We start from the raw sequence: 26,175 nt of genomic DNA, 5'->3' as shown, positions 1-26,175 counted from the left end.
AAGTTTTGAAGCGTTTTGAAAGAACAGCTTAGCTTAAAATAGCTAAATAGAAACACTGACGGAAATACGCACAATAAACTTCACTTGAATTCCACTGAATTTTTGTTACTGAATCAGTACAACTTGATATTCTTTAGAGATGCAGAGAAATGAAGCACAGCCTTTTAGCAATGCATTCATTTGTATTTTCAAATTGTACATAAACACTTCATACAAATGTAGTAATCACAAATCCTCAAAAGTACAACATTCAATAAATACCCAAATTGCACAGTAATATAAACTCACACTCACACCTTTGGGCATGCAAACCAGAACAATGCACACCACACATAAACAAATCAATCCAAATCTTTAGAAATGATTCGATGTGAATATCAGAGCATGTCTGGAAAAAAATCCATATAAATTACATTAGCAAATGGGACTTCAATATTACAAGAATTACAGCCCTGGAAAAACATCATTGGGGCATGCTTTATAATGCTGTAAACATTTCCTCATGCTACAAAACAGATGGTTGGTTGTGTTTATATGAGGGTGCCAATATTTACAAGGGATCTGAAAGAAGGAAGGCTAATTTAGGACTAGATACCACTCCAGGTTTTTGGGGATTTTTTTTTTGTGAGATGGTCTGTGAGTAACAGTCCTGATGTCAATTTGATACATTCATTGTTAGTGAGAAATGTTATCCTTCTCAGTGTAAATTGAGAAGATATTAATTTTACTACAGGCACCTTGTTTGTATCCCTACATGCTGTTAATGTAGTGCATGTCTGTCCTGGGCACATGTTATCTAAGTGTTGACTGTAAAATATTTTTTTCCTATAACCAATTAGAAGGATATGCTACATGGGATTCAGAGAGGGTTAGATATTTGCTTTTTTGTTGCTATAAAAATGTGTATAAAACATGCAGCAAGGATAAGGAGAGACTGATAGGTAAGGTCCAGCAAGTAACATGGAATCAAAAGGCAACTGACTTGACAGTCCATCCCTCAAACTCTCCTGATAACTAGCAAGGTGTGTTCAAGTAATACAGTATTTGTGCCGGTCATGAATATCAATCATGCATTGACTATGTATATGATGAACACATACAGCATATAGTGCACAAAGTCTGAAGTGCTCGAATGCACTCTGTGTTCATCTTCATCATGCAGCATTAGGTTATCACTGACGTTTCCTGTGAGATCCTCACTCATGGCAAGAGCTCTGAGGAAGTTCATTGGTCAGGACGTGCCATCGCTCCACCCTCTGTCCTTTATTCCTCAGACAGTCCATCCAATGGCGTAGAGCATCTCCCTGCGAGTGACAGCTCAGACACACTCCACCTGCCAGCGCATAGAGTGATTTTTATTAGTGTTGTATGCGCACGGTTTGTCGCCATGTGCCTTTAGTCACGACAGATATCAAGGCAATTCCTCATTTGAAATGGATGTTCTTATTTGCAGTAATGAAAGCTTGCTGTGTTATAATCACATGGGGAGGAAAAACACAGCAGGAAACGGCATGGATTCAGGATTAACATCTGAATAACCAGCACACCAGAGTGTATTAGCCGATCAATACCATATTCACCAGACTGTCTTTGTTCTCACCTATAAAATCATTGGACCGACCCAGGTCATAGTCCCATACAGTGACCTCCAACGTCTTACTGACCAGTTCTGTGAGAGAGATCTCATAAAAGAACTCCTGCAGGGAAAAAGGAAAAAAGGAAAAAAGATGAAATACTAGCGTAAACAATACGGTTAGAGGTTGGTGGCAGCATGCTGTGGAGTCTGTGTTTTCCAGTAGCCTTTGGTATCACTGAGCTCCCTCGTATAGGCCTGCAGCCTTTGCTCACTTGACAAGATCACAAATGGAAGCTGAGAGTACTAGCTCCACATTACACAATGAAGAAGTCTAGTGGTTGGGTCTACTGCAAGAATAGAAAAGTGCCACTCAGTCTGCCTGATGATCCTCAGCACCCACCCACACACATACATACACACACACACCAGGCAGAGAAATGGCAGACGAGTCTAGATTGTCATTAACACATTAAAACTTTTATTCTTGTAAAGGAGATACATGCCCACATGCACACGCGTACACATAAACAATCTACAACGGATAGCATAAGGTCGGTACCTCATTAAATTCTGGGTTAAGGGTCTTTTTAATCACCGCTGTTTTATGTTTTGATTTCTTTTGAACATCAGGCTTCAGGTATCTGTAGCAGTAAAAAAGAGGATGACAAAGATAAACACAGGTACAAACCAAGTCAGAGAGAAATAGAAGGACATCACTAACACACACATCACTAACACACACACATAGGCACACAAATATCGATTGAAGCACACATAGCTATTTGTTTTTCTGCTTTTCCGGCTGTGTCCCACTGGCTTCCATAAAAATTTGATTTGCTTTATTCACTGCTGTTAACTCTCACTCCCTTCCCCCCAAACAACACAGGCACATACACACATTCTTACCATCCCTGTTACGATCAAAGGCAAGTTTCTTGTGTATGTGTGTGTGTGTTGTTGTGTGTGTGTGTACATGTGTGTTGGAAGAAAGACAGAGATAAAATGACATGGACATGTGTGGGTGGGAGGTTTGTTGATTCTCTTGCTATTTTGCCCGAGGATGGTATATTTATTTTAAAACATGATGTGGGAGAGCAATAGAACGATTAAAAATATATAAAGAAAACATGCCTAGATGAGCAACACAAGCAATTAAGATTCTATTTTCTCTAAAGACTGCTTTTAATTGTGCTTTATAATCTTTTGACCTGATTGAAAGTACCTGAGCAGAGATGTTTTCTTTCTGCTCAGTAAAATGGATTACAGATAATATTGAATCATCTACCCACACCGGACATGTCTTGCACCAACACACTGTCCTCTCACGTTTTGACGTAGGGATCGGAGAAGCCATTGACATCCATGGCGGCGAGGTGAGCACAGCGCTGTACACCGACATACAGACCTCCTCTTCGGGCCTCTCCATCTCCCTCTACAGACGGAGGCAGGAACTGGAGCGACAGTAGCAGACGGCCTCTTTCCTCCAGACTGTGCAGCTGCTCGTGCTCCCACTGCAGAAAAAGTCAAAGGAGAAGGAAAGTAGAAAGGATCCATTTCAGAGGTAGGAAAGATGAGTGTTGAAAGACAGTGAAAAAAACAAAAGGGCACCGGTTAATCACCGGTGCCAATAGCGACGCAGCAGGTACCTTAGAATAATTAGCTATGAAATAGAATCCTGACCCAGCAAGGACACCCTCCCATGGAGCAAATTAATATATGAAATTAATCATGCATTAATATTATTTTCAAAATTCATGCAACTTTTCTTGCTATATAGCCTTCGAAAACCAGAGGTGACTGATAATGAGCTCTATAAGCAATTACATAATTTGGTGTAATAGACCCATGGTAGCTAATTGGTTAGCACTTTTGCCTCACACCTCCAGGGTTGGGAGAACAATCCCCTTTGCCTTGTCTACATGAGTCTTCCTGTGCTTCATGGGCTTCCTCCAGTAAGACATTTGTTTTAGACATATATAAATTGTGCAAGTGTGTGTGCGATATTGTGCCTGTTGGCAACCCATACAGTGTGACCCTCGTCTTCTGCCCCATGTCCCAAGGGATAGGATCCAGGTTCCCTTTGACACTGTGTAGGATAAGCAGTATAGTAAAATAAGCAGTATGGATGGATTGATGCAATAGACCTGCAGTCCTAAGTGCATTTATTGAATTACAGCTCAATCGTGAGATATCTCCATATCAGATCTGTTCATATATAGTGTCATTTGTATATTACACCATTAGGACCAATATGATCTGATAATAATAAAAAGAGGATGATGAAGAAGATGAGGAAGAAGAAGATGAATAAACCAGCTAATACGATGTAAAAAGGATCACAAAAATGTCAAATGTAATAAAAATCAGAAACCGGAAGAAGAAAGAGAATAATATAAATTATAAACAAGCAAAGAGTTCAACTATAAATTAATAAAACGGTTTACCATGTTTTTTAGTACAGAAAGCAGACTGATTCTAATTTTAAATGACAATATGCTGTTGCGAATGAGATGCCATAAACATCATCTAGAGAAATAAAGATGGCATCTCATTTTATACAAGTCTTTGTACAAGTATTGCAGGATATTGAAGTATTTGACCGAACTATTGCTCATCTTCCTGTTCAACACAGCAGTCGAATGGCTTATCCATCTTCAGACACACACTGATAGCTGTAACCTTATCCACCTATCTGTCTACCACGTGTAATATGAGAAGTCAGCAGGTGATGAATTGGTGTAATTCTTATTAGTTTTTTTCTTATATGGACATACTGTATAGTGTACAGTCAGTGGCTGAATGCGAGAAGAAGAGATTTGGGATTTGGATCGAGCTCTTTCAAGATCTAAATAAAAAAAGCAATTAAATTACTTAAGGTTTGAAATTAAATTAAGTAAGATTTCAAGCACTGCATTTCAATAATGGTCCAGTAAAGTATAAATACCCCAGAAATAACAGTTATAGTAGCAAAGTACACTAACAAGAGCTGTAAAGAGCCCAGAAAGTTAACAGCAATATTTAATTCTGATTATTTCCATCACAATGTTTTTGTTTTCCACACAAACTGGATACAGGTACAGTGGAGTTCGGATTCATTTTCTCTAGAAGAGCCTAATAAATGTAGTGGGAATAAATGCCTTATTCAAGTTAAAGTTTGCATACTTCATGTTAAACTACTGCAAAGTTAGACTTAATCATTAGAACCTGTTGTGGAAGCTGCACCTCATTTCAGAAAAGAGATCTCAGTCTTTATTATAAATGCAGATAGATTTAAGATGTTGCAACCCTATTACACTGGTGCGGTGAGAGATATTCAATACCGTGTAATACTGTTCAATCATTTTTCAGACTGAAGGTATATTTACTCTGTCTGATAAAGATGGCAGTTGATACTGTGGTCCTTGATTAGGATCCTTGAGAAATATGATTTCTTTTTTTAATCTTAATTTAATTGTCACTCTTTTAGGCCACAGTTAGTTCTGTATGTCTCTAAATCTTTTCTGATTAGATACAATGACAGTAGTGTTTCTCCAGTCAACCTTGCATTTGTGATACAGTTTTAGTTTTCAGTTCTGCATCAGTGCGATGCAGTCTGATAAATTCATTGGCATTATCAGAAGAGAATGTGCGTAAACAGTATTCATAAAGAACACAGCAGTCAGCCTTGAGATAGCGGCAGATGCTTGTCCTTCTTACAGGCTTGGTAAGAAGAGATGATAGCAAAGAAGGGTACAAAAGCTGTCAAATGTTATAAGATGTTACATAAGATGTTAGGTTCCCATGACTAAATCTCATATATGAAGGGCTGAAGTTAAAAGGAATTAAGCAGCATTAATGCCTAATACACACTGATTTTACACAACTCTTTCCACACACACCAGCCCTGTCATATATCTAAATAATCTATTTTACTAAAAGCATCAAACCAAGACTGTGTGAGAAATAGGAAATTGAAGGTATTATCTTCAATAAGCTGACCAGCAGCCACAGATTTATTGGATACGACTCCTACATTCAGCACAGCACTAAAACAAGCTTCAGAACATTAATATTCTTAACATAACAAAATCTACAGATCACCAGTCTGAGATACCCTAAAGTCAGGATTCGAGGGAAGAGAAATTAATGAAAAGCCCGTAGATGTTACTGTGGCTTTAATCTGGGCTATTTATTCAGAATGCTTTCAATCTATATTACACTTTGGAAAATATATTTTGTGAAAAATCAAGACAATTTTTTTTAAACGATCTGTATTATGTCGCTAAATTGCAGTGCCTTGTCTGCCTAGCTGCAAAGACCATGTACTGTAGGGTAAAGAGCCTGGTTAATAAATGCAGTACTTAATGCTTACTGTATATAAAATAAGAACTAATTTCTTGATAGCTACAGTACAGAGTTGGATCGCTACACACTATTGCAAAATGGACTTTAAATATACTGTGCTGCAACTTTACTTCTGGTTGAGATATATTAAAAATGACACCTATTTCACTTCAGGAAAATCTGTCATTTTCAGAATATAAACAACAAATAAAAAATAAAATGTTAAATCGAACAACAGTGTGCTTTTTCTAGTGAACTATAATGTGACTATTCAATATGACAATGTGCAGTGGTTGCTCAAGTGCCTAAGGTTCTGGCTTGTTGATCAGAAGGTCTGGGGTTTAAGCTTCCACTGCTGGGCCCCTGAGCAAGGCCTTAAACCCTCTCTGTTCCAGGGACACTGTATCATTCTGACCCCAACCTCCCAAGCTGGATATATACACATATTATAGCTATAAATATAGAGATTTCCGCCGGTTTAAGATGAAGATGAGTTGCTCACATTAAATTATGGTTATAAGATTATGAATAGTGCATTAGTTCTTCTCCATGTGCTCTGATATTAAATTCAAATTCAAATTTATTTGTGTAGCGCTTTTAACCTATTAAACTATTCATTGTATCAAAGCAGCTTTACAGAACATAAAAATAAAACAAGAAGTTAATGTAAAGATTAATATAATACAAAAATCCAAGATTAATGTTAGATATATTTAAATGAGTTTGCATTTATCCCTAATAATAAAGAGTATAATCTAAAGGGAACCTCATCCTCATTTGGGTGACACTGGAGGGTGTGATTATAAATATACGATCCGACAAATGTTGATGAGGAGGTTGTTCTAATCAAAGACCACATGGAGTTGGCATCTCCTATTAATGGGGGGTTTTATGTATGCCGCATTATGTATAATTATATCGGATAGCAGCTGCGTAATTCTACATATGATTCCGTTTACATGCTTTACAAGATCTGAAGGGTGTCTGGAATATTGGCACTTTCCCTGAAATTAAATACCAGCCTTAAATGTTTTCCTCTTCGCTGTTAACAATTTCATTGAGGCTACATCTAAATTCACCATTTAACACTGTCACATCAGTTAAATTGAATTTAATAGTTTGTTGATTTGAACATGGATGTGACCATTGGTTCCTGTAATTTAGAACACTCTAATGCTTTTATACAAATAGCACACACACACACACACACACACACACACACACACACACACACACACAGTTACTAAACCTTGACCAAGCTCTATTCAGAAGCCCATCTGTACATAGAGTTTAAAACCTTTGTGTTCTCCTTAATTAGCCCTGCGTTTGAGAGGGACTGATCCAACAAATGAAAGGGGGAGGGGAGGGGAGGAAGTAGATTAGCATAGCATAGTAAGGGGATTTCTAACACACATTTCCAGCCCTGCCATTTCTTTTTGCACTGATTTTAACAATAGAGCTTTCTTTTGAAGGAAGTCAGTGGCACAGCTGTCGATAGAGAAAACTGGGAGTAAAAGACACGGCTTGGCAAGGTTTATCTTGAGGCTGTCTTTTTCACCCTGTTCCTGTCTAGTTTTTTTGGCATTGCTTTAAAAATCTGTCATCGGCTCTGTGCACACAAGGTCCATGGAGAGGGACAAACAGATATAAACAGAGAGAGTGGTAGACAGACATGCAGGTAGAGAGCATCAGGCAGGCAGAGAGACAGAAAGAGAGTGAGACAGAGAGAGAGGGAAAGACACAGAGACAGAGCGGGAGAGGGGGAGAGGGAGGGAGGGAGGGAGGGAGGGAGGGAGAGAGAGAGAGAGAGAGAGAGAGAGAGAGAGAGAGAGAGAGAGAGAGCTGGAGAATGAATAATTCTAACATCCCCCACAACACTCACTGGTTCTCTCTGACTTGTTGAATCTCATTATTTCAAGATTTTAGTCATTTTGTCACACAATGATTTGTTTAATTATAGACAGCAGGTCTTCACAGACGACATAGTTGATGTTGGCTTCACCGATCAGTCACTCATAACATCCACTGCAGTCTAACATCCCTGATAGACCTTTCAGTGTGTGTGTGTGTGTGTGTGTGTGTGTGTGTGTGTGTGTGTGTGTGTGTGTGTGTGTGTGTGTGTGTGTGTGTGTGTGTGTGTGTGTGTGTGTGTGTGTGTGTGGGAAATGGTCTCTGCCAGACCTGTCTAGAAGCTTCGTTAATGTTACAGACTGGGGACAGACACAAATAGCCAAGCAAATAATGAGAGACAGAGACACCATATCATGCACACCTTTTATATAAATAAAAAACAAATATCACACATACACACAGCAGAGAGACAGTTCAAAATATTCTGATGATGAATGGTAGAATAAAATGATTTTTAATGTATAATATAAAATTTTGGCATTTATAGTTGACGTAACATTGGGGCAAATTAAGTAAATTTTTTACAGACCTCTACACACAATTAAAGGATTGTTGGTTATGTTTGATTTCTGACAATTGGCTCAGCAATGAAGCTGCTCAATTAATACAGCTAACAGAGCATTATTAATAAGCTACATAATCAAATTCATTCATTCTTCTTCAGTATCATCTTTATCCTGCACATGTCACCTGGTCTAGGAGCAGGATTCCATTGCACACAAGGCACAATGCACACACACACACACTGACACACTCATGTACACATCAACCTACTGGCATGTTTTCCAGAGGTGAAAGGCAACCTGTGAAAACATGGCAACAGACAGTGACCTGAACTCAAGCTCAAAATGAATTCATCTCCACACAGTCACCCAAATCATGAGTGAACCCAGAAGCTGTGAGTTGGTAATATTACCACTGAGTATTTAGGTTTGTGCTACAATCACACACACAGTGACCTAGCAACTGGAGACCATTTTATTATCAATGAAAGCTGGCAGCCATCAGCAACATGAACGACAGTTGGTGACAAAATGTGCATCCAGTGACACAACAAAGTTACTTTGCTTCAGCAACTACCATTGGGAGTGTAACAGTAGTGCGCATATGATCTATGACAGACAGCACACACTGCTTCTCCTTCATCTCTTATGATATGATGCAGATATACACTACATTTTATACACAAACTCAAATCTCCCTTTTTTTAGCAGCAAGAAATCTGATTTGGAACACCACCCACTGATAAACGTTATTACCGTGGCAACCCGTAGTAAGTACACCTACTGGTGACTATTGATGGCTTACACAAATAAAATCACTGTATGTGGGAATATAGCGTTAATCTTTTACTGAAGTAAGAACGAATGTACTCATCTAAACCTAATCGTGTGTTTTGTCATCATGAGAAAAATTATTTATGATCTCAATAAAACAAGTTACGTTATCTTGAGATCCTAAGTATAAAAAAAACATTGCTTTTCTGGACTTTTATAAATTTCGGCTTATCACACTGATTAATAGTTGGGAAAGCTACCTTTGTTAGCCTGCTCTTTGAGTTTCCAAATATTCAATCCAATTTACATTTACAACATTTGGCAGATGCCCTTATACAGAGCAACTTAGAGTTATCTCACTTTACACAATGGAGCAACTGAAGGTTAATGGCCTTGTTCAAATGCCCAGCAGTGGCAGCTTGGTGGTGCTGGGATTCCAACTCACCACCTTCTGTTCAATAGTTTAGCACTTTTTCCACTGAACTACCACTCGTCTCGTATTCAAGATGGGCTGCCTCCACAATGCTAAAGTTTTGAGCTACACGGTGATGGTTTCTTTACATTTATAGATTGAATTATGTTAAATCTTAATCCACATCAGCAGATCTTTGTGCCATTATTGAAAAACTGAATGTGGTTTGAGGAAATAATTACAGAGAATGTTTTAAGATAATTTCATTATCCTTATATATAGTATTCAAAACTAAAGAGGCGACCATCTGAGACCATCTGAGAAGTCAAGAAATCTTTTATCCCAAACACTAATTTTTTCATTATTTCACAGCACGGTTCATAAAGTATGAATAACAAGAAGAACTGCATATGGCCACATAGTCAACCTTTAAACTTTTACTGAATCATATTCTTTTTTGAATCTGACATTTTTTGTTTCATGTCATTACTATGGCTTATGACTAATTGTTTCAAAAAGTGTCTCATTAGATGTATCCGGATATATTTTGACTTTTTGCACAAGACTAATGACCCTCAATTCGCTAATGATAATGAGGAGGTGTAACGAGCTGGTAAACAGGTGTGAGGAAACACACACACACACACACACACACACACATGCAGTGTGTGTGTGTGTGTGTGTGTGTGTGTGTGTGTGTGAGAGAGAGAGAGAGAGAGAGAGAGAGAGAGAGAGAGAGAGAGAGAGAGAGAGAGAGACATATCTTTCATATTCAGATGTATGTGATTAGTACACAGATGGCACAGGATCAGTCATCAGTCCCTATCAGAGCATGTATCAGAAGCCAAATCAAGATTTTTAAACAAATACCAACACAGCTCAGTTATAATCTTCTCCTGTGGGCATGTGAAACATCCTCCTACTGCTGCCTCGCCTCCAAGTCTGCTCTCCTCTTCGTTTTCTGTATTTACTGACAAGTTTGCTGTCTCTAATTACTTAACTCTGCCAATTTTCTCTGACATTCTCTGTCTCCTCTTTTACAAACTCATTTCACCTCTCACTCGGTGTCACTCTCACTCTCTCACACTTTCTTTATCATCGGAGTTGTTTCTGCCTGCCATCCAACACCCATTCTCTCTCTCTCTCTCTCTCTCTCTCTCTCTCTCTCTCTCTCTCTCTCTCTCTCTCTCTCTCCCTCTCTCTCATCTCTCTCTCTCTCTCCTCTCCTCTCTCTCTCTCCCTCCCCCACCCACTCCCTCTCTCATCTCTCTCTCTCACATCACCCCCCCCCCCCACCACTCCTCTCTCTCTCTCTCTCCACACCTCTCTCTCTCTCTCTCTCTCTCTCTCATCCCCTCTCTCTCTCTCTCTCTCTCTCTCTCTCTCTCTCTCTCTCTCTCTCTCTCTCTCTCTCTCTCTCTCTCTCCTGTTCTGGGGTTGTGCAGCAGTAGATAAGATGACACAAACAGTAATGTTATAAAAACATTTACTCTCAGGTAAGAGAGTAATAGCGGGAAGTGAAAATATTTTACTTTTCAAAACTGGAATTATTTTCATAAATTGATGGGAAATCTATATGTTTTTTTGACCACTTTTAAGAAAATGAACTTAAATACTGTGATAATATTGTGATAAAAACTGTCCACTGTCTGACTCTCAGTCTGAGAAGACAGACATTCCTGGTTTTTTATCTCATTGTGTCCTCTGATCCCTTCTGTGGTCTTTGATGTTGTTGTCATTCTTTCCATCTGCTGTAATTTCAAATCTATGAGCAAGGGCATGAGGGGTTTTTCTTATCAGCAGTGTTTTTCATTACATGAGGGACACAGAAACAAGGAAATTATGTTAGATATCACCTCTTCTTTTACTCTCATTCTGCTGTGTCTCTGTTCCTAATCCTGATGTACTCTAAGGAACAATACTGGGACTTGCCCTTTATTTTTGGATTTTTGTGCCATCCCCTTATCATCATCATCATCATCATCATCATCATCATCATCATCATCATCATCATCATCATCATCATCATTATCCTAGTCTGGCAGTGGATGCTATGTTGCTTTCATCAAGCAGCCTACATCATTGTTTTACAAGCTGTGTAGTTAAAATAAAGAAAACGGAAGCAGATAAAAATTCTTTTTAACTGCATTCTCTCGGTTCACATTAAAGCTCGTGGGGGAGAGAGAGCTCAAATTTCCTTCAGAGCTGGAAGGTAATAGACCAACCAAGAAAATTGTTTCATAAGTGTTCATGTTTCCTATGGAGACAAGACAGTGGGATGAAAGAATGACACATTGTCCTGCAAGGTAAGCATTCATTTACCTTACAGCAGCTATTAGTAGTCTTTCCCTCACCAACCTCTATATTTATCTCTAGTGCAGAGCCAAAGAAGGTCAAAAATGGAATGTTTTGTTTTGGGGTGCCCTATGTTCAGGATGTCACACTCCACAGTGTTGGTAAATGGTTCATATATTCATAGAAAAGTTCCAAATAATCAAAAATGATTTTGTTTTCACACAAATGTTTCTATCTTCAAATGGTGATATCTTCAATATTTTTGCTCTCTGGAATTCCCATGTGCTTGTTCATAAAAATCGAAAATCTGAAGGAGTTATCTTCCTAACTCATTTTTACAGTATATCAAACTTGTGGTGATAAAATAATTCATTTGTTTATACTGATTGAAAATAGTAAGTCTATATGAATGTCAGTGTGCCAGTGAAAAGGGTTAATAAGACAAACAGTACAGTTTTTCACGTTACTGAGAAACCAGAAAATACAAACTCCTCTGTCATGAAGATTTTCCCATGTTAGTAATTTAAGTTAATTGTTCTGAATCATTTTGGATCGAATCATTTTGGTGCTGAATATAATCGAATTGGATCGATAATATATATGAAGTATATTGCATAACTTGTTTGTCTGTGCAGTTTGTATAGCACATCATATATTACATCTTGAGATTATTGTACTAGCGAGTTGTTTTGTCTGAAACAGGAAGATTCACATCTCCTAATATTTCTCTTAACAGAATTATGTATATTGAGGCTTTTAATCACCCAGTTCACTGAATTGTCTTGAAATTGCTATTTCGCATTTGACGCAACGCGTTTGAATTCAAAAAGTAGTTTAGGAAATAGGGTGATGAGAAATGGATTTTATTCTTCTGATCACATATTAAAGTATACACAGAGTTCTTATTCTAAGTGCTAATTCATTTTGAACCGAATGTGAACAAACTGTGGAGCGATGATGAATGCATTAAATGTGCAGGCAGTAATTGGTTTATTTAAGCCTGATATGTATTCAAGCTCTGAAATGTCAATGCTGGAAACAGATGGATTTAATGATAGTGAGAGAGAGAGAGAGAGAGAGAGAGAGAGAGAGAGAGAGAGAGAGAGAGAGAGAGAGAGAGAGAGAGAGAGAGAGAGAGAGAGAGAGAGAGAGAGAATGGGAAAAAAGGGAGAGAGCTTGAGTACCTCTCTGAGATAACAGGAGATCCCTCGCAATGCTGCTCCCATTGCTGTTGGAGAGGGAAGCTGAAAGAAAGGTAGAAGGAGGTTAGAGTTTTGAAACACTCCTTGAAATGCTTATCACACTTTTTCCAGGAGTTGTTTCAAAGTGCCTGAACTGTGTATGTGATCGTGTGTGTGTGTGTTTGTGTGTGTGTTTGTGTGTGTGTGTGTGTGCTGTGCTTACAGGGGGTGGATGCTCTAAGCAGGTGTAGAAGCGTTTTGTCTGGTCTGGTTTCACACGCCTCAGAGCCACCCGCGACTCACCAATAAATTCGTTATGAGTCAGCTTGTCTTCATCACATACTGATAACCTGAGAAAGATTATGGGAGAGACAAAATACCAGAGGAAGTCAGGAGAAGAAAGATAGAACATGTATGACTCTTAACGAAAGAAGCCGTAGGCAGAGCTTATTTTTATGTAAACGAAGTTGGCAAACGGTAGAGAAGTGAAAGATTAGCAGAACAGAGAGAGTCAAAAATGAGGCCTGGGGGAATTGCTCCTGACAGAAATGTATATTTATGACTGGGATTAGAATGAGATTTGCAGCATTGGCAGCTTTTTTTGAGTGGAGCTCAGGCTCAGCTCTTCAGTCTCAGAGATAAACAGCAATAAACGTCTTTGCTTTTGCTCTTTTCTAGCTTTGACACCATCCTTTTTAAAAAAGGAAACAGGCACATGAAAAAGGCCAAAATAGAAAACTTTCCCATGATTCCAGACACAGATGTGAGAGTAAACCTGGGTCTATTGTAAAGTAAAGTTTATTAAAATTGGGAGAGGTTACGGACCATCTTATTGACTCACTTTCAGTAAGGTGCAACATGAACCTGAAAAAAATCATCGAAAACACACCTATGTTTTTTTTTAATTGATCTGGCAAAGATCCCAGCTATAAACAGCCAAATAAACATTTAAATCCAATTCCAGCTCACCAATTGAGGGGTTTAACAGGTGACCTGTGGTTGTTTTTAAACTTGTTGAAACACCTTGTTTATTGAGAGAAGGCAGATGAGAATATCCAGACTGGTGAAAGGTGACAAGAAATCTATGGTAATTCAAATAACCAATTTAATTATACAGGATAATCCAGTAAATACTGTATCTATAATCCCCATTGGGAAGTATATTACTATACTATATTTTGAAAGTCTGTTTTTAAGGAAATAATATTGCAATGACAAAAGATTTACAATCCTGAGCAATCTCATTTATTAGTTCATAAATAATTGTGTTATACCTGAAAGGCAGGGCTGTCTGAAATGTGCACAAAAAGGGCGGGCACACTGACTATGCATCAGCTAAAATTATGGCAAGAAATGTGTGAGATGCAAATTGATGTTAAGATAAAATTACACACAATAAATACAAAAGAGCTAGTGAGAACTATTAATGAAATGTTGTTTTTTTATAACGGATAATTTTTTAGATCATTGTCATTTATAGATCAAACTCTAATGTAACTCAGAGTGCACTTTGCCAGACAGCATATGAAACAATGATGAGCCTGCTGCTTTCCCTTCAGCTGAGGAGAACTACGATGAGCAATGAGGGGCGAGTGTGTATGTTAAATAAAGGGGGAATATTTTTTAATATTATATATAGCAGCTATAACAGAAACTTTGGCAACGTGTATGTAAGAAAATTGTGCTACTGATAATAGAGAATGAGTTGCTGTTAGAAAGCAACAACATATATGCAATCACATTCTGCTTTGCTTTGTATAAATCATATTTTATTTATATTTGCTATTTCAATTGTATTTAAGGACTTAAACCTACCTGCTATTACATTTTCTAGAAATAAGTCATATTTGTCCAGTTAAGGTTATTGAATCCTGCTAAACCTAAATAGACCTAAATGTGTGTAATATCTTTGTTCCTTTAACAATTTGGTCACAAGATATTCTGGTCAGCTCTTATCTGCCATAGCTACTCACAGCTCAAAACTGAAGAGTATTAGGTGACGCTATCACTTGTCAGAGCCAGCATTTTACATTAGCAGCAAACAGGACAGGACAAGCCTTCAATTTTTGCCACACATACATTACAGCACAGCAGAATTTGTTTCTTTGCACAACCCAGCTTTTTTGGAGGTCAGAGCACAGGAGCTTTTTTTTGCTGGGTCAGAGCACAGAGGCAGCTGTGATACAACAGCCCTAGAGTAGAGAGGGTTAAAGGCCTTGATCATGGAACCAACAGTTTAGCAGTACTGGGACTTGAAACCCAACCTTCTGAACCAACAACCCAGAGCCACTTAACCACTTGAGCCACCACTACCCCGTTTTCACCACTGCCCCCTTTTCTTCCAAGCGTAACAGTGTGTCAAAAATAACTATCTGGTTCTTACACATACATGAGCTCACAGGTTCTCATGAATTGTGTCGAATAGTGTCATTGCGATTGACAGATTGTGAGAAGAGAAAGAGAGAGTATTAACATCAATGCAACCCATACAAGATGGCCAACTTTGCTCTCTTGGCCCTATTTGAACTTGTGATCTCCCAGACACGGGTCAGTGTATTACTGTTATAGCACTCAGGAGCCTGAGCCTGTTACTTTTCACAATTACAACAAAATGTATTTATTACTCATTTATTACTTATCACTTCTAACGCTTATCACTTATTACAGTGTGCAGTTCTGCAAGAGCAAGGTGCAGAGAATTTAAGCCTGTATTTTAAGGTAGTATCTGTGTTTACTCTGTGGCCTTGCCAAGCAATAGACTATTTCTTTATTGAAGCTTGAGCACAGCAGGCATACTGCAGGTCAGTAATAGAGCACACTTACTGCCTTACTCTCTAACTGTGCAGGACTCCTAGGGAATCAGACATTGAAATGCTTCTTAAATATTGAAATTCCTTAAAAATACCCTGTGCTCCATATATCACCTGTGCTGTGTAATTTTTGGCTATTATAGATTTATTTTAGTCTTCTGTTTTTCATATCAAGACATTTATGACAAATATTGGTTTATTTGCGTTATTGGTTCTAACCATTCACAGTTCCGTCTTCATACAGGTTTACACTGATATGTAAAATAAGATTGAGAATTTGTTTGCCTTGTGCTCTGATGCTTTAAAAGCACATGAAATAGTACTGTTATATATAGTGAATTATGTCTACACTGTCACAAGCAGACTACAGAAAAACAGTTTCTTCTGAGATTTAAGCGGCAGACACATGCACAAACACAGACACCTACCCTAAACACTGAGAAGTGCACAAAGACTAAAATATTGCTGCGACAGAGATGTGCCCAGGGAAAGTTGTGTGGGCGACTGGCATACAAGTATTCATGGCAGAAAAGACAGACCCTGAAGGATTTTTAGACTTGGGATTTTTGACTTCTATTAGCTGCTCAATTCATAAACCCACACACACCTACATTCCACATATGCACACACACACACACACACACACACACACACACACACACACACACACACACACACACACACACACACACACACACACACACACACACACACACACACACACACACACACACACACACACACACACACACACACACACACACAAAGTAAATTTCCAACTTAAATGCAAGTTATACTGTACATGATATTGCACACACCATTATTGATAATATTTGGAGCAATATTACATGTAATTATTAAATTGATTGCAATTAATTAAATTGAATCCCTTAAATATACATTTGCTTTTAAGCCTAATTATTCATTTTGATTATGATGTGATTGTGACAGGGAAGAGGTTTCAGGTTGGGGGTAAAGAGATTTTTTCTGTCACCACTTTTGAAATCGAAACAATATCAAAGCTATAAAACTTGTCAAAACTCCGCGAATCACAAAAGTATCAGTGAGAAGTTGAGAACACTCATTTAAACAGTACATACACTAGAACTTGACTGCACATCACATGTTTTACTTTACTGATACTGCTTTTAATCGTAAGACCGGTCATCGGGACATAAGCTGTCATGTACAATAAAAGCGCCTGCGCAGCGACAAGAAATATCCTATAACGCAAAAAGCCGCCTAGACGGTGGACTTGCGCTCAGGACTTTTTCTTTTTTTTTCTTTTTTTTCTTTTTTTATTTCTTGATAACAGACCGCTGCTAACTATAACACACCATTGAAATGTAAAACAGTGCGTTGCCATGGACACACAGGATTCTAACCGTAGAGACGGAGCGCACTATGTTCGGAAGCAATATAATTAGGTGTATACAAACAGGTGTATGAGACCTGTAACTTAAGCAACAGCGCGAAGCCGCGAACTCGTTGTGAATACTTTAAAGGCGTAACAGCTGATGAAAAAGCAGAGACAATTGTAGACGAACATGAACATTTTCGTCTCATCTTTTTTCGTCAACAATAATGCATGTTAATTTAGTCTTAGTCAGCGTTTTTGGACAGTGGTGCAGTCTTGTCATCGTCTCGTCTTAGTCATGAAAAAAAAAAGGTTGTTGACGAACATATATCGTCTCGGCTGACGAAATTAACACTACATATAACAGAGGTAGCATTTTTTCTGGCCACCAGTTCAGTGTCCGTCTGCTTGGCATCCATCTTCACCCGTTCCGCGCTGCACACCGGAAAAAGTCACGACATGACCATACGCGCCACACGTGCCACTGCCTAAACTGAAACTCACTGGTCTTTTTTTTTAATTAGCGGATAGCGGTGTAGTGTATGCAATAGGCAAACAGCTTTTAGAGAGAATGGGTTGTCATGTCCACACATGCATGTATTTATTACTTATTTCATAAAATCGCAGCATTTTGTGTCATATAATCGCACAGGCTTGATATCGCGATTGCGATTGCGATATGATTAATCGTGCAGCACTAACACATACACACACGCACACACACGCACACACACACACAAAGAAACACTACCTCAGGGTCTTTCTGTGCATGTCTTCTTCAGTGATTCCAATGTAAGTTAGAGTCTCATTCCAGACAGGATTTAGAGAATTCCGTACAGTTTTGGTTTTCAACTTATTCGCCTGATGAGAGACAGTGAAAAGTCAAATTTAGTCATACAAATACAATGACTAAAAATACATTTGAATGGATAAAAAGAGAACGAAACTTAATTGGATGTTTTCTACATGAACAAAGAACTAAAAAATAATAAATATTAAATGTATTCAGGCCAATAATCCCAAAATACTACTACTACTACTACTACTACTACTACTACTACTACTACTACTACTACTAATAATAATAATAATAATAATAATAATAATAATAATAATAATAATAATAATAATAAACTTAACGTTCAGACAAAATGGTGGCTATACAAGTTTAAGCAAAAGTTTAAATGAAAAACCAATTAAAAAAAATATTAATAACAATATTCACTATTAAAAAGAATATCTGTGAATTTTTCCTTCTTAGTGTTCTGTAAAGGGCACACAATGTTTTGTACTCTGGCATGTATGGAGAAAAACTACATAAAAACTTATGAATAATGAATCTATGATTGAATGACCGATTCAGTGCCTGTTCTGTGCTTTCCATTGACCCACCTTACTCGCTCCAGGCAGGAGATGAATTTTAACATATGGATCTGCTAGACCATTGAAATCCATAGGCTTCAAACCCTAGACGAAGAGAGGATGAGATTTATAGCTTCTCACTGGCATGTTCTAGCAAAAGTGACTAAAATGGTTATGAATGTTTTTAATAATAAGTATATCTAAGCTTGTGTCAAACATAGATGAGCCATAAAAATCTTAAATGCAGACTGACATATTGGATTTGAACTAGTTCTGCAAGATTATTAGGACATTTCTTAAGATGTAGCTTAATCTTTAAAAAAGATGAAAATAATAATAATAATAATAATAATAATAATAATAATAATAATAATAATAATAATAATAATAATAATAATAATAATAATAATAGGAAAAGTACAGACCTTGGCTCTGAGGATGGTGCAGTGAAGGGAGCTGGTTGCTCTCTCATACCACAGTTCAAACTCTAATGTCCCAAGAGCCGCTATACCGTAATGGAAAAATGATCATATTATCATGCACACAGATGGATTAAACTATTCACAGTGCAATTTGCCAAGCTACAACAATGAGCTTTATGTACCTCTGAATTAACATGCTCATCAGTCATCCACTTTTATTCTAATAAATACCAAGGCCATAAGAGGCAAAGCTAACATTCTGTTTTCAAAAATAAAACAATTTATATGTTTCCTAGACATGGGAGTATATTTCTGATATAATAAGAAACATTTCATAAGAATCCCATTTGGGATTTTAAAATGCATTTTTTTTACCTATCATATTTATATACATACAGTGGAAATAGTATGTGTGTAATATTTATGCAATTAATCTATTGTTAATTAAAATGCAATGTTACACACTGTATTTATGTAAGATGATTTTGCTGGATTTTGATGAATGTGTGTGAAATACTCAATGCAACCCAAACAGCATCACACGCACCTACATACAGTCCTGTTATGTATGGATCTGGTTTCTATGATTATGACTCATAGTGTGCAACCAGCCATGAAACATAACAGACATAACAGAATGCAGTAATGCACACTGCAACACACACTGTATCAGGTCTCATATCCGTTAAAAAAGGATATAAAAAGTCAAACCAATGTGGGTGAAAAACATTGATGTTGTCCTGTATGCTTTTACTCTAAACATCTCAGCTTACTGCACTTAGAGGATATTTTCTACTAAACCAGTCCAATGTGGTCATTCCTTGACCTCATTGCATTACAACACTTCACACTTTCTAGCAAAAGCAACACTCTTACATTGACTGAGTAATGCTGGATTTTTGTACATATTCCTTTTTTCATCGTTGCAATATATGAGGTTAAGTGTCTGAGATAACTAGAGCTAGGAGTGGATTGATAGGATGTGAGCTTACTGCAGTCATCACTGTCAGAGGTGTTGATGTCCACTGATGTGTCCACACTACTGGACAATGACAGTGTTCCACCACCACCCCTGGCCCCGGCCTGCAGAGGGGAGAGGAATGTGCTGCTGCTCCCAGCTCCAGAAGCCCCAAGCCCAGGACTTAGGTTGACCGGAGAGGCAGTAGGATGTGGGGAGATCGGCTCTCCAGTCGGGGACAGTCGAGGAAAGTAGGCAGAGATCTGTCTGATTGGTCGGATCGGGCCCGGGCAGACGTCAATGGCCATGTGTTCCTGGATGGAGATGGTGAGTTTCTTTCCTTTACGCACCGTCATAGAGCTGATTGGTTAAGACAGACAGAAAAATGAGAAAAGATTTACTTCCCATATTCTCATATTCTCCTACAATTAATTTAATACTAATACTAATAGTATCTCTCCTACTAATACTACTGCTACTACTGTAGCTGTTATTAGCAGTGGCATCGCAGGTCCACCAAGATGCCCCTTAACCCTCAATTGCTTGGTTGTATAAATTGAAATAGAAATATAAGTCACTCTGGATAAGGGTGTCTGCTAAATGCCAGAAATGTAAATGTAATACCTCTAACTCTATTACTATTAGTAATACTTCTACTACTGCTGCTGTTACTACTACTGCTGCTGCTTATAAGAATAAAAATAATAATAACGATGTAGCAGCTTCCTCATACTGAAGCCATTTTCTTGTCTAAAAATCTTTATTTTTCTTAAAATACAGAACCTTTACCATGCTATTATGGAGGCAAGTTGTGTATTTATTATGTACCACCTTCAAAACATGAGAAATCACTAAATAATTAGTTGTATGGCTTGCCTTGTCCAAAATGCCACCATGTGTCAGTACCTTATTGCCATAACTCGCATTTCATTTGAAAATCTTCAACCTGTTCTACAAACCTGGACGTGAGCTGCACACCAAAGCAGACGGCCAATGGCTCAGTAATTAAGATTTGCTCAGGCTAATCTTTTTTGTTTTGTACCTTCAGTGCAACCAGAGAAAATGGATCAGCGCTGAACGTATTTTGAGTTATTGCTTATGGCAGTTAGCAAGCCAGAAATGGGAAGAATAAGGCATGGATATCGAGTGGAAAAGTATTCATAGACATAGAAAGTGAGAGAAAGAGAAGGGAAGGATCAGACTTTATATTGCCACAAATATATCTTATTATTCCTTGCAAGGCAAGTACAGGGAAAAAAGTGAGGCTCACTGGAGGATTTATCCAGCCATTAAAATCTTCCTTTAGGGAGGAGGGAAAAGAACCGAAGACTTTATTTTATTAGCTGTTTCTGTCACAGTATCCATAAAAGGTTTGATTTACAGGCAAGATAACAGAGAAGTGGGAAAGTGGGGAAAAATAACAGCTTACCAGGATGACTGGCATAGCAAATACTGCTTTCTAACAAGCAAATAGAAAACTGTAAACAGTTGGGAGGTGAAAAGGAATGAAAAAAGAAATGAATGAAGCTTGTTTAACACTGCACACTTCCTCACATACAGTTGAGCCAATGTGAGCCAGATTAAACCCAACTAGCCCTAGGTACACACACACACACACACACAAACACACACACATACGCTGTCAATCTGTCTTGTCCGTCAATTTGACAGGTGTCACATCTGGTGGCTGTGACACAGCTCATCATTACAGAAAAAAGAGTTAGTAGCGGATCTGCTCCAACACAGCTAATGAGATCATGACACATGTATGCTAACAAAATTAACAATTAGCACAGTATTGTTATGTTGTTACATGTCAGGTCTCAAACGGTTTCCTCAGCACTATATCACTATGCAGTGAATTTTTTTAAATGTAATCTTTCACACTATAGCTTTTTCACTTTCGCTGTTTTTTTTCTCTTTTGTTTTTTTGTTTGGTTTTTTTTTGGGGGGGGGGGGGTTACGACAATGGACTGTAATGGAATGGAGCAAAAATGCAAATCCTTGTCAATTCTATTAGTTAGACATTTGTTACAAATTCTGAGTGCATTTTTGGAACCGTAGCTGTCATATTATTGTAATGTTTTTCTGTGCTGCTGTGTTGATCTTGATTGACAGTATGATGATTTCTCAAGAGAACAAAATAAACTCAATTATTATGAATATGGGGTTTTTAAAACTGGCATATTTACGAGTTAAAAATTAAACCATTTCATATTAACCACACTCTGTTTTTTCATCCTCTATCCTTCATAAAAACTAGGTTCACATCAAGTATAACATTTTATAGAATAAGTGCAAAACTCTTGGGGGCATGGGGGTAAAGATTCTTTTATTTCTGGGCCATAAAAATATAAAGAGAAGCCTGATTTAACAAAAAAGAAGAAGAGGGGGAAAAAACAATCCATTGATTGGGAATAATGTGATTCACATTTTCTCTGAGGTAGCTTTAAATAATGTCATGATCTAGATGGAAAACTCTGAAGATTGCAAACTGCATCTCTCAATTACAAAACTTTACTGTATAGAACTGCTGCATTCTCAAATCTGAAAATGCTGATGGATTTTTGGTCATTCGTTTACGCAGGGCAATACTGTGGATAGTTCACATAATCCGAGTCACATAATCTAGTTCACATAATCCAAGTTTTAGGAGATATCCAAGTTTATCAAATATTTATTTAAGGAGTCTCCCGTGTTAGCATTATGTTACACTTTTCCTTCATGGTATTTGTTGACGGAAGCGGACTTTCCAGTTGTTCACTATACTTGACAAGATGTGTTTTTTGTTGCTGTTTTTTTTGGTCTTGCGAGCACAAATGAGCATCTTATAAAATATTTAATTAGGAAAAATAATCCTGCCTTAGATTATTTTCCTTCAAAGCCCTGTTTGTTGTGTTCTTTGCTTATGTACCAAAATCAAAGATGTTACCTAAATACATGATACACATGACAATATTAGAAAAGAAGGTCATATATATCATTGGATGTACATTTCAGAAAATTCTCTCAATACAACAGTTTGAACCTCCTGAAAAGCTTAGAAGGACTTCTATTTCTAAGCGAGCACACAGTAGAAAGGGTGCATTGCAGCTGCGATGTTAGTGTATAGTTTCACTTTAATAATCAGCAACTGACCTATTATCACTGACAGCACACATACTGTACACACGCACTCACAAACACACACACTCACTTACGCATACACACACACGCACACGTTGCGGCCAAGTGTGCTACAGTGTGTGAACTGACTGCAGTAACCCTTCTGCCATTTGAGCTTGGAACTGACAGCACCACTACATCAGTGTGTGTGCATCTGTGTGTGTTCTATGTGTGTGTCTGTGTGTGTGTGTGGGGGGGGGGGTTGCTAATTGAATGAGTGTCAGTGTAGCTGCGAGTGGATCACAGCAAGTGGTGAAATAGGACGTTGGAGGGTTACTGTTGAGCATGAGAGTGAGAGAAATGGAGGAAGAAAAAAGTGTGTGTGTGTGTGTGTGTGTGTGTGTGTGTGTGTGTGTGTGTGTGTGTGTGTGTGTGTGTGTGTGTGTGTGTGTAAGAGAGAGAGAGAGAGAGAGAGAGAGAGAGAGAGAGAGAGAGAGAGAGAGACAGTAGGTGGTCAGCAGTGTTCATTATGGTGGTTGGCAGTGCAGGGGAATCTAGCTGTATTAGGAAGCTCTCCAAATGCCTGTGTGGTTTGAGAAGCATGCCTAAGCTTGCCAAAACTTGCAAAAAAAAAAGGTTAAGAATCACATCCATCCTAGCCTTGATCACTAGCAAATACACCAGCCTGAAATGCACTGACACTGCAATGGAATCCAGAGAAGATCTAATGGCTCAATCTATAATTTTCATTTCATCCAGTGATTCAGATAAAGACTGATTACATCTTTTTAAGTCAGTCCTGCTGTCCAACACATTCAAATCTGGATAAAGCACTTGTTGGAATTTGTGCCATTCAAAGTGGTTAATAAGTAGTGCAGAAATGGTTAATGGTAATTACATGGTGTGAGCTTTTCAGACACTTCTGGAGTAATCATCTCTATCGATATACCAGTTCATTTCTGATGGATTAGTGATCCTGTGAGATCCAGGATCAAGATTCATTCCTGAGGAATGGAGACCCAGGATCAAGTTATCTATCCTGAGACCATTCATGTCATCTTTTCTCTATGATTTGCCTATAATATTGATTGTCCAGATCATATGTGATCATATGTGCTCAGATCTTTACAGCCTCCCCATTTCTTCTTGATGTGTCTTCTTGATGTCATGCCATACTGCTTTAAAATATCACTTTTCTTTTTCATTCATTCTAACACTCTCATTTCTGTACAATTCCCCTATGATTGTCATTTTTCTTCCTGTCAGCCTTACTTCTCTTTATCTATTGCAAACGGCTCACTTGGCTCTGATGAAAAGCAGAGAGCCAGCAACAGGGAGAGAAAAAAGAGCAAGAGGGAGTGAGATGCACTAAAGTGTAGCAGAAACTCATTTCAGTGGAAGCTACAGATTGCAGCACAGGCTTGGATTAGCAGAATACCAGAATCATAAATACACATTAACTACTCAATATGAAGAGCTCACAAGAAGCATACTGAAAAACAATGTGTGAATAACTGAAAATGATACTCAGTTTAAAGGCTTAAAAGAAATACGGTTGTAACATGAAGGGTAAACAGGGAGTCAGGAAGAGGGAGAAGGTTAACACCATGCACACATTTGTACATTAATACTTAACATGTGTACGCTACAAGGAGGAGGCAGCTATGCATATAAAGAGAGCGTCTACAGGAAAAGTCAATTAAAATAAGGACAAGGAGTAACAATATTCATGACATCTCTAATTAGAGGTAAATGCACAGAGGAACATGACAAAAGAAAAACAAAGAGAGGAGATGGTGGAAGAATGATGGAGCGAGTGAAAACATACTGTACACTTTATGAAAAGACAAGTGCAGGAAGTTTTTAGAGAAAGGACTAATTAGAGGAATTCCTTCTCTTACCTCTGATTGCGTGAGTATGAAAGAGTCCCTCATAAACAGGTCGATTCCAAATCTTACAGGTCTGCACTAACAGGTGGTGTGAGAGAATGAGAAAGAGAGCCTGTGGGACATCGAGAGAGAGAAACGAGAAGGAGGAGTGGAGAGGAGGGGAGGGGAGAGAAGAGGAGAGGAGAGGAGAGACAGAGCGATGGAGAGAGTGCAGAAGAGGCAGAGATGGAGATGCGTGAGTTTTAATCAGACAATAAATGATCTATATAACTGTCAGAAGAGGTAGAACAGCAGGTAAGGAGACGATGTGTATTAGTGGAAGAGGATGATGGATGATGATGAGAGAAGAACAAAGAGCGACTGTAAGGACTGAGAAGTTCAGTTGTGGCAAAATACTGAGTGAGAACATGCACAAGTCTGTATTTCATGAAAGGGAGAATTTCATTTCTGCGCTTTTGCTACTAATTCCTAGTCCTCTGTACACTTACCTTCTGCTTTCCTCCCTTACATTTTCCCCTCTGCTACATCCACACGTTCCCTTGCTCTTTTCCTGGGCACTTTAATTCAATGGCAATCTTTCAATATTCTTTTGGAGTGCGTGCATTCATCTGTTGTGTCAACCTCAGTGAATATCTTTGTGCAAATTAAGATTCCTTACAGTTTCCCGCTGCCTCTGCTTATGATCGCGTTATAACTGCACGTGTGAGTGAGTGTGAGTGTTTGTGAGATTTATCCCTGGTCCAGAAAATGTGCAGCAGCATAGCATATAAGACTTTATACTGTGCCACATAAACACATGCCAGCAGCAGCATCTGTCTTTCTCTCTATATAATTTGCTCTAATGATGCCTAATGATACACGCGTGAAGACACGGATTCAGGATAATCTGTTTCTAAAGCCCTCCTCAGTTTTGGCTTTCTATGGTTCCTCCTCGTTTTCTATCTGTCTTTTTCTTTCTCTCTTTCTGTGGTCAGTGACATGTTGGTAATTGACTCCCCCCACAGTAAGCGCTCTCTCGGATGGAGTTTGCAACACGTCTCATTTATCTGTCCCTGTCCTCTTGTCTCCACTTTGCAATGTCACTTCTCTGTTCAGCCAGTTTTCCTACTGAAGGATTATCTCTTATTTCTCAGTCATGCTTGACTCGCTGTGTAGACACACATGCTCCTGTCCAACATTTCCTTCTCTCTTTCATCTCCTTGTCTTCTTGTCTTCTTGCATCTCATGTGGCCTCCCAGTGGAATATACTGGCTATTTATTAAAAGTCATGCACCACCTTATCATGTCAAATCAGCTC

At 38.3% G+C, this 26,175-nt stretch overlaps 1 protein-coding gene across 1 annotated transcript; it reads right to left on the bottom strand.

Annotated features, from left to right (window-relative positions):
- Positions 1 to 196: 196 nt before the first annotated feature.
- Positions 197 to 25,035, bottom strand: doc2a (double C2-like domains, alpha). The gene is made up of 11 exons (XM_027139027.2): positions 24,891 to 25,035; positions 19,919 to 20,244; positions 18,930 to 19,009; positions 18,535 to 18,609; positions 17,894 to 18,003; positions 13,199 to 13,325; positions 12,979 to 13,038; positions 2,903 to 3,087; positions 2,136 to 2,217; positions 1,601 to 1,697; positions 197 to 1,333 (listed from the first exon to the last, which is right to left on the bottom strand). The coding sequence occupies exons 2-11, from the start codon at positions 20,238 to 20,240 to the stop codon at positions 1,197 to 1,199; spliced, it is 1,275 nt and encodes a 424-aa protein (XP_026994828.1). The 5' UTR covers positions 20,241 to 20,244; positions 24,891 to 25,035; the 3' UTR covers positions 197 to 1,196.
- Between the last annotated feature and the right edge of the window lie 1,140 nt (positions 25,036 to 26,175).

The sequence above is a fragment of the Tachysurus fulvidraco genome, chromosome 15 (genome assembly GCF_022655615.1).
Source record: "Tachysurus fulvidraco isolate hzauxx_2018 chromosome 15, HZAU_PFXX_2.0, whole genome shotgun sequence".
In the NCBI taxonomy this organism is placed as follows: domain Eukaryota; kingdom Metazoa; phylum Chordata; class Actinopteri; order Siluriformes; family Bagridae; genus Tachysurus; species Tachysurus fulvidraco.
Note: the sequence above shows the minus strand (reverse complement) of the source record. Positions and strands in the feature narration are given on the sequence as shown.

Excerpts from the sequence above, each read along its gene's own strand:
- doc2a (XM_027139027.2), bottom strand. The coding sequence starts at position 20,240 with ATGACGGTGCGTAAAGGAAAGAAACTCACCATCTCCATCCAGGAACAC. Across the intron at positions 13,326-17,893 it reads ATGCACAGAAAGACCCTGAG|GTTATCAGTATGTGATGAAG; the intron begins GTAGTGTTTCTT and ends AATCTTTCTCAG. Across the intron at positions 13,039-13,198 it reads GCTTAGAGCATCCACCCCCT|CTTCCCTCTCCAACAGCAAT; the intron begins GTAAGCACAGCA and ends CCTTTCTTTCAG.